The sequence below is a fragment of the Aspergillus vadensis genome (assembly GCF_003184925.1).
Source record: "Aspergillus vadensis CBS 113365 unplaced genomic scaffold BO88scaffold_24, whole genome shotgun sequence".
NCBI lineage: Eukaryota > Fungi > Ascomycota > Eurotiomycetes > Eurotiales > Aspergillaceae > Aspergillus > Aspergillus vadensis.
This window is the reverse complement of record NW_020292062.1, coordinates 690,583-699,563: the sequence shown is the minus strand read 5'-3', so window position 1 is coordinate 699,563 and position 8,981 is coordinate 690,583. Positions and strand designations below refer to the sequence as shown.

At 35.4% G+C, this 8,981-nt stretch overlaps 1 protein-coding gene across 1 annotated transcript; it reads right to left on the bottom strand.

Annotated features, from left to right (window-relative positions):
* Positions 1 to 3,800: 3,800 nt before the first annotated feature.
* On the bottom strand, positions 3,801 to 8,593 carry BO88DRAFT_428610 (uncharacterized protein; the record flags this gene model as incomplete). The annotated part of the gene is given in 14 exon segments (XM_025709095.1): positions 3,801 to 4,183; positions 4,203 to 5,675; positions 5,703 to 5,725; positions 5,750 to 6,221; positions 6,246 to 6,253; positions 6,278 to 6,316; positions 6,338 to 6,415; positions 6,465 to 6,749; positions 6,820 to 6,931; positions 6,990 to 7,574; positions 7,633 to 7,989; positions 8,050 to 8,266; positions 8,318 to 8,513; positions 8,535 to 8,593. The coding sequence occupies 14 exon segments, from the start codon at positions 8,591 to 8,593 to the stop codon at positions 3,801 to 3,803; spliced, it is 4,287 nt and encodes a 1,428-aa protein (XP_025559593.1).
* Between the last annotated feature and the right edge of the window lie 388 nt (positions 8,594 to 8,981).

Genomic DNA, 8,981 nt, shown 5'->3' with positions numbered 1-8,981 from the left:
AAACCCTAAAACCCTAAAACCCTAAAACCCTAAAACCCTAAAACCCTAAAACCCTAAAACCCTAAAACCCTAATAAAAACCCTAATAATTATTATAATACTTAAACTTATAATATTTAATAATTTTAATACAGTATAGCTTACTTAGTTAATAAGAACAGATTACCTATAATACTTAATTTTATAATATTTAATAATCCTAATTTAGAATATTCTGTAATTCTTAAAATATATACTATTAATAAGACCCCTGGGATATATTATATATATAATATATCCCAGGGGTCTTATTAATAGTATATATTTTAATTATTATAATATTTAATATTATAATACTTAATAATTTTAATATAATATAGCCTGCTTGATTAGTAGGATTAATTACCTATAATATTTAATCTTATAATACTTAATAATCTTAATATAGCATAGCCAGCCTGTTTAATAAAAATAATTATCTGTAATACTTAATCTTATAATATTTAATAATTCTAATATAGTATAGCTTACTTAATTAGTAATAATAATTATTTATAATATTTAATTTTATAATATTTAATTTTATAATATTTAATAATATTAATACAGTATAGCTTACTTGGTTAATAAGAATAAATTATCTATAATACTTAATTTTATAATATTTAATAATTCTAATTTAGGATATTCTGTAATTTTTAAAATATATATTATTAGTAGAACCCCTGGAATATAAAATGTATAATATATATAATATATATAATATATATATAATCCTCAGAAGATAAAGCGAATATATTATATATTTTAATTATTATAATAATTAAAATTATAATATTTAATAATTCTAATATAATATAATCTATTTATTTAATAAGATTAACCACCTATAATATTTAATCTTATAATATTTAATAATTCTAATATAATATAGCTAATCTGTTAAATAATATTTCTTTTTTCTATATAAGTATTAGTATACTGGGTATAATCAGTAAGTAAATAATAGATTATTTTAGATTAAAAAATATAATTTTAATATTTATTTAATATTAGCCACTATGCTGTGATCTCTCTAAATCTAAAATAAAAATAATAAAATTATTATATATAATAAAATATTAATAATAATGTATATTTATTTTTATTTATTATTTTTTTTATTTCTACTCTTTCTAGTTCTTTCCAAGTTTTATTAATATTATATTTTTATATATTTATTCTATTCTTTTTTTTCTATTCTGTATTCTTCTGTTATTTTTATTTTTAATTTTATTTTTTTCTTTTTCTTTTTCTATTTTAAAGAGTATTTTTTTTATAATATAATTATATATTATCTGTTATCTTTAACCTATATTAAAATATTAAGAAAGCGAATCTGAAGTAAGTCTATAATAAATATTAATAAATTATATTATTTTAATTTTATTTAAAAAGAAGAGTATAATATCTGGAAAGCTAATATAATATATAAATTTTATAATTTTTTCCAAGATAATTTTATAAGATATAAATTATTATAAAATAAAAAAAATAATAATTATTTATTTAATTAAATTTTTATTATTTTTTTTTTATAATTTTTTTTCTGTACCTTACCAGCCGCATGGAGAGACAAGATAATAAAGTATACTAGGAAATAAATAATTTATTATATTATAAAAATACTGCTACCTACTTTATTATCTATTTTTTATAGAAATTATACAGATTTAAAAATAATTATTATAATACAAGCTCAGCAGCCCCACGGAGAAATAAGTTAATAAAATATATTAAAAAGATAAAAAGCTTTAAATATTATAAAAATATTATTATTTATTTTATTATTAGAATCCTGCAGGAATCGCGGAAGTTTAAATATAATAATAAAAATTTTTTTTTTAATAAATCTTTTTTCTTTCTACCTCACCATCCGCACGGAGGGATGAGAGAATAAGATATACTAAGAAAAATAATATTATAAATAAATATAATATTTGATTATTTTTTAAACTCTATTTAACTATCTGTTTACTATAGAAATCACAGAGATTTAAAAATAATTATTAAAATATAAACTTAGTAGTCCCGCAGAGAGATGAGTTAATAAAATATATTAAATAATTAGAAAATCTCTGAGTATAAGAATTTCTAGTATTATAAAAATATGATTATCTATTTTATTATTTATTTTTTAAGAAGAAATCTTAGTAATATAAGAATATTATTACTTATTTTATTATCTATTCTCTAAAAAAGAATTCTAGTAATATAAGAATATTATTACCTGCTTTATTATCTGATTCCTGAGAAGGAATCTTAGTAGTATAAAGATATTATTATTTATTTTATTATTTAATCTCTGAAAAAGAATTCTAGTATTATAAGAATATTATTTTCTACTTTATTATCTATTTACTCAGCGGGATCACGGAGATTGGAATATAATAATAAAATTATCTTTTTTTTTTTTTTTATAATCTTTTTTTTTCTATCTCACCAGCCACACAGAGGGGTGAGAGGACGAGGTATACTAAAAAAATAATATTAAAAATAAATATAATATTAATTTATTTATTAATTTTTATTATATTTCTATAAAAAGAATACCATCTATGTATAAGAATTATAATAAAACTATTAATTATAATACTATTTTTCTTTATTATCCGCTGGCTCAGCGGAATCGCGCAGGTCTAAATATATTAATATAATATTATTTTTTTATTTATTTTATTTTTATATTATTATTATTTTTATATTATTATTATTTTTATAATTTATTATCTAGTATATAACCTCTGCTTTCTTATAAGTAACTATAGGCATGTGTATAAATTATTAGATATTAATATTTTTATAAAACGAAATACTTCTTGAAAGTATATAATCTAGATAAAATAAATAATATTAAATATTAAGATAATTACTGGAGTAAATATAATTATATATTAAATACTCAAACTGCCTATAAATAATCTCTTACTTTAGGATTTATTATAAAATTATTAATATATTACTTTGTATAACGCTTATTAGAGTAATACTTATTATTATAATATTTATTTTTATAATATTTAATAGACTTATTTAGGCTTAGAGTCTGTAGAAAAAGATATTAATCTAATTCAAATTTCTGTTATATGCACTAATCTGATTGAATCTCTTATATATAAATTAATGATATTTAGAAGAAAATATTATTATATTTAAATATCTAAAATTCTATAAAATAATTCATAAAAAGAATTAAATTATATTATTATATTTTTATATAAAAAGCTTTATTGAATAATACTACTTATGAACTTATCAGACATCATTTGACTGTTGTCACGTTGTGAGGATTTCCCTACTAGAAAATAGGATTTGGTAGTCAGAGGATCATTAGGATAAAAATGTCTTTCTTCATGCTGTTGTCACTAGGATAGTCGCAGGTAAAAAATACAAGTGCCATGGATGTGTTTAAATTCCTTAAACCGCATATATTCTACATGTTGTAATTCCTCCCCATCAACTTTCACAGCTCCAAATGGAAAAAAAAAAAAAAAAAGTGGTGAAATCATATACTTAAAGAAAGGCATTATCAATCATTTGGATGTGTTTAAAGAGAAATCAATCGACATACTGAAACAAGTCTGCTAATTCTGTACTCATATTATCCTGTAAGGACATAAGTAGCTACTTATTGATATTTTAGGTAGTGACTTACCCCTAATCTTGACTGTAATGTAGTAATTATACTAATACTGTCTCGGAGGAGAGTCCTACCAAGCTCATAGCCTCAACCATCTGTTCTTTAAGCTTCGAAGTCGGTTTTGGATCTTAATGATTTAATACCTATGGACTTTGTTCTGCTAGAGTCCAGATCTTTACGTGGCCATCAATCGAGCCAGTAGCGAACATGCCCCCCGAGGGAGAGTAGGATAGGCAGTATATCAAGTCTTGATGACCTCTGAGGACCAATTGGACTTCCCCACTTACCGAATCGTGTATTTTGGTGTCCCCTTTCATTGTACAGTACAGAAGCCACCGACGGTTGTGGCTGTGACGAATACAAAAAACGGCCTCCTTGTCAATCTGATGGGTGATAGGCTCATCACAGACGACCATTGGGTTGAACAGCGAGAGATTCCATTGTGTTACCGCTTTCTCGAGGTTATAGCTGATAAGGGAGAGGCCATCCAAGGAGAAGGTTAAAAAGTCAACAGCATATGAATGGCCTTCCGCCCCCCCCCACACGTTTCGTGAGCGCATTGGTAGCCAATTCCCAAATGGATATGACTCCGCCAATATCGCCAGCCAAAACATATCGGTTGTCTGGTGAAATTTGAAGTGTTGTGACCGCGTGAGGGGCTTCGAGGCTGTGTTTCAGTGTCCAACCCGCGGAAACATCCCACAATCGGACAAACCCGTCCTTCCCTCCGCTCACCATCAAAAGCCCATCGCGCGTGAAAATAAGCGCGGTGATTGATTGCGTGTGATTGGAGGGGATCGGCAAAGGAGCCGCTTTAAGAGGATCACAGACCCAAATATTGTCGGTGTCGCCTCCAGCGACAAGGCAGTTGCTATTGGGGCTGAAGCACGCGGTGCGTAGGTAGCAGGCTTCATCCTCCTCTTCAACAATGATACTTCCAACCCTTTCCCCGTCCCCCTCCATTAGATCATAGATGTATGCCAATTTCAAGCCACACACTGCAAGGTACTTGCCGTCTTCACTGAATGTCACTGATGTAACGTCCGTTGACACGATGAAATCATGCCTAAGGTCAAGGTCGACACATTTGTGCGCACTCGGATTCCACACCGCGTACCAGTCCGAGCCAACCTTGTTTTTGCGAGCATTATCTATCGTAGAGCCGTTCGCCGTTTGTGATGCAAGTAATGTGTGAGCCGTGGTTGTATCTCCTCTTATAGCGGCCCTGTATATGGCTTGGTCTATAGGAAATTCGCGCATTTTCAGTAGATGACGAGCCAAGCTGTGGTCGCCACGCTCGCCAACGAAGAGCAGCAATTCTTCACCAAATCTCGGGTCGAATTCAAACAACACCATGGCCTCGGATAAATGACCACGCTGAATGGCAAGCTGCACAGGGCTCCCGTCAAAAGTACCTTCAGGATCTGGGTACATCTTCCCGCTGTCGATCAACAAGCGAACGACCCCAATGTGGCCGTTCTCAGCTGCCACATGTAGCGGGGTGCGCTTCCCGACTGGCCCTAGTCCCAGATCGGCCAACGAGTTGATCGTGTTAGACTTTATCATCTCCCTGACCGAGTCGGTGTATCCCCTCTCCGCGGCGAGAAGCAGAGCATATTTTATCTCACTCGCCTGAAAGCGTTCTCTTGTGTTATTCAAAACAATTTTTAGGATTTCCGGGTTCCCGGTTGCCGTTGCCGCTTGCAATATAGAGCCCGACCACTCCTCCTCATTACGTGATCTGCACGGGGCACCTACAACATCGATCAGATAGCGGACAATATCCTCTTTCTCATGCTCAATGGCAGCCAACAGAATAGCCTTCGCAGTAGGGGGTTGATAGCTTGGATAGGCGCCGTGTCTTACCAGAATGTCACAGACAGCAAGGTGGCCATTCATCGCGGCGAGGAAGAGAGGTGTCCGCCCTCTTTTCTTCGGATACGTGTTGTGATTGACGTCTGCTCCTTGAGTTATAAATTTCTGCACCGCTTCCAAATCGCCTCGTTTTGCTGCATCGCCTAGAGTGTCATGTATCCGTTGTCGACGCTGTGGAAAGGTAGCCTCAGTACTCTTCAGATTTGAAGAATGATACTGTCGAACATGTCGGTCTAGGCTCGTCTTCGTGTCAAAGCCAAGTTCCCGAAGAGGGCAATCTTCATCAGGGCAGATAAATGGGTTCTCGTGTCTATTGACGTGACGGTTTCGTTCTGGAAGTCTGTCAAAGCCATGCTGGAAATTCATGCACCAGGCCTTGGGGCATTTGAAGTTCGCTGGCCCATACAGAGTATCTAGTTTCCTTTTCTCCGTCTCGGGTAGCGGTCCACGGCCGAGAAAATTTTCTATTGTTGTTCTTATAGCCAATATTCGCCATTCGATGCCTAGAATTGAGTATCTTGTAGCCGGGTTATCCGGCATCTGCCGAATAAACTCGGCCGGGTCGCTAGGACTATCTGTGCCATATACTTTTTTGATTTCAGATTGCAACCCGTATTCGTCGATAAAATCTCTAAGGGCTTGCACTGAATCATTGCGGCTCCCTTCAGAGTAAGACAGATATTCAGATGCTCCAATTAAGTGTTCAAATAGACTTGAAACACTGTAGTCCATTAGTGCATAGTACCCTGAGCGAAAGTATTTCTGGATTTGATCACAATCTATCCTCCCGTTGAATGGAGTGGACAGCAGATAATTGCAGCAGAACAGGGCAATCCGACTATGCTGGAAACCGAGGCCTACAATTTTGGCGCTGACAAGGTAGCTTGTTTTGATTAGCACGTATCTGGAAAATTTAGGGAAGAGGTACGAACTCTCGCGCTGTACTATGAACTAGAACAACGGTTGCTTCAGTGGGCTCCCTCATTTTCGCAAAATGCAAGTCAACGAATGAGCCACAAAATCGTTTGCAGTTAGCCCTCAGCATGTCTTCCTCACATTGTGAGACGCTCCTTTCAGGGTGAATGTAGAATGTAGCCTGAAGTTCCCGCCACTTCAACGGACGTGTTGCACATGCTACCCAGCCCAATATCTGCAAAGCAATATCTTTCTGCTTTTGGGGAGCTTTGTGAAGCACTGATGATGTCACACGACGATATCTTTCATTGTATGAGTTTCCAAGTGATAAGTAATAACACTGAGGTAGGTTTTCAGGGTCAAACTACTTACGCGGCATCTAGTCCGTCCGGGAATACTCCGGGTGCAATTTCATTTTCCAAGTCTCGGCGCGTGTATTGAACAAGTAAATTGTCCATGACTACTTTTGCGTATAGGAACATGCCTATATTTGTTTGATATAATTCAGTGGCGGGAAAGGATGATTCAGTCAAGGTGCATACCGTTTGCAACATTTGAAACCTTAGCAATTATTTTTTCCTGTATGTCAGCACTAAGATTCATATTGTCAGAAATTCTCCGCGCCATGCTCCTTATGTATAGCTCTATGTCTTCTTTATGACACCGCTGGTTATCCATGGAGATCTTATGTGCGGAAGACAACATTCTCTCCAATAGATCTGTTCGCTGACCAATGCATAGTAGACGTATGTGGCCATCAGTTCCTGGTAAAGACTTTTTCTGGCGTGAAAGAAACCAAGACAATGTCTTTTCCGCTTCGCAACTATCGCATTCATCTAGGCCATCCAGAACAACGTATAAACTACGTTGGCTACTGAATGCAATATCCGCGGCCTCCTTGATGACACTAGCTGACCCGAACCTTTTTCCATCATAGCCTGTATACTTCTCGCAGAAAAATGCCGCAAGGGCTGGGTCTTTGCTGAGAAGCTGGGCTATTAATCCGCGTAGAATATGGATAAATGTATGCTTGTCTTCTTGATGATCGCTGCAGTAGAAGAACAGAATAGGGTTTTCTTCCTCTTCATTGAGTGCTTCAATGATTCGGGATGCTAGAGTTGACTTCCCTTTTGTAAATTTAGAAATACCATTGTAGATATTACGGCCGAGTTGGAGGTAACACACCTGCTCCTGGAATGCCATGAATATATAATAGAGGGTTGGATCCTCCAAGCGCTTCACGCCACTGCTTGAATACCTTGTCGTTTAATACCCAATTACCGGAGTCGGCATGATGTCGACATTCGGACATAGTATCCTGATCAATATACGAGTTTGGGGCATCAAGTTTGTCAAGCATAGTATTGAGTCGGAATTCATTGAACCGAGCCGCCTCATCATCACGCAGCATTTGGACCTCATGAACCGTCAACGTGCTTTTTTCGCTTTCAATATGGTCCTTGTGGCGCTCCAGGCTATCGAGAATTCGTTTGAACTGTGAATTAAATGTTTTCCAGGAAGAATGGAATAATTGCTTCCACCCTTTTGATAGCATTAGCTCGGGGTTATATCGGGCTGTATGGTACGATCATAAAATCTTACTTGGTCTTGTCAGAAACTTCAATGCATGAAAGTGGAAATCTAGCACGTCACAAAACCACCTTTCCAGAGTGCTTAACATCCCAGGGTTTCTCTCAAACACGAGTTGGTACTGTAAGAAAGAAGGGGCTCGCTCGCCGATATCTTCGTAGGCGCTGAGCAAAACCTCCAACGTCTCACTCCACGAACTGGCAATCTGAAGAACAAATTTTATCGGGCCCTAAAGCATAACTGATAAGTCACTATTATTCCAGAAAAGGTCAGGACATACCCAAATATAAGCGGCAAATGGACTGCAGTTCAGGAAGACTTCAATGACTTTCCCGTACTCATTCATTGCTTCAAGAAATCTCTGAACCCGGGCCATATTCTGCAACTGTTTTTTGGATCCATGCTCTGTCTGAATTTTTTCAATAGCGTCCGCGACATGAGCGTACTCAGTGACAGCAAACTCTGCTCGCTGACTGCTGGACAAGCTGTTTGAAAACCTGTCCAAAGCCCTTTGGAAGGCGATGCTAGGTTGTCGTTGCATGAGTGAAGACGTCATTAGTCCTGTCTCATATTATCCCGGTACTGTGTAACTTAAGGCAGTAGACAGTTCGAGCTGGATCAAGTTTTGCAAGCCAAGCTGGGAGAGACGACGGGTCGGAGTTCTTCGTCTGTTCCGCATCAGCGGTCAACCTCGTGATCAGAGCCTTGTCCACACGAACCCCTCTTGTCCTTGGCCAATCATCATGCTTATCAGCAGGTCGATAAGCTCGTAAGTACTGGAAGCATTCGAATGAGCCTTACAAAGTGCACAGCCACCCAGATGCCCAATGCCTAAAACACCGCCTTTTGCACTGCCGCAGTAAGGCTGTTCCTCTGCATGTCTCTTCTGTGAAAAGCTGGCAATAAATCGTCATCGCAATTCTGCCGATACTTTCTGTTGTTCT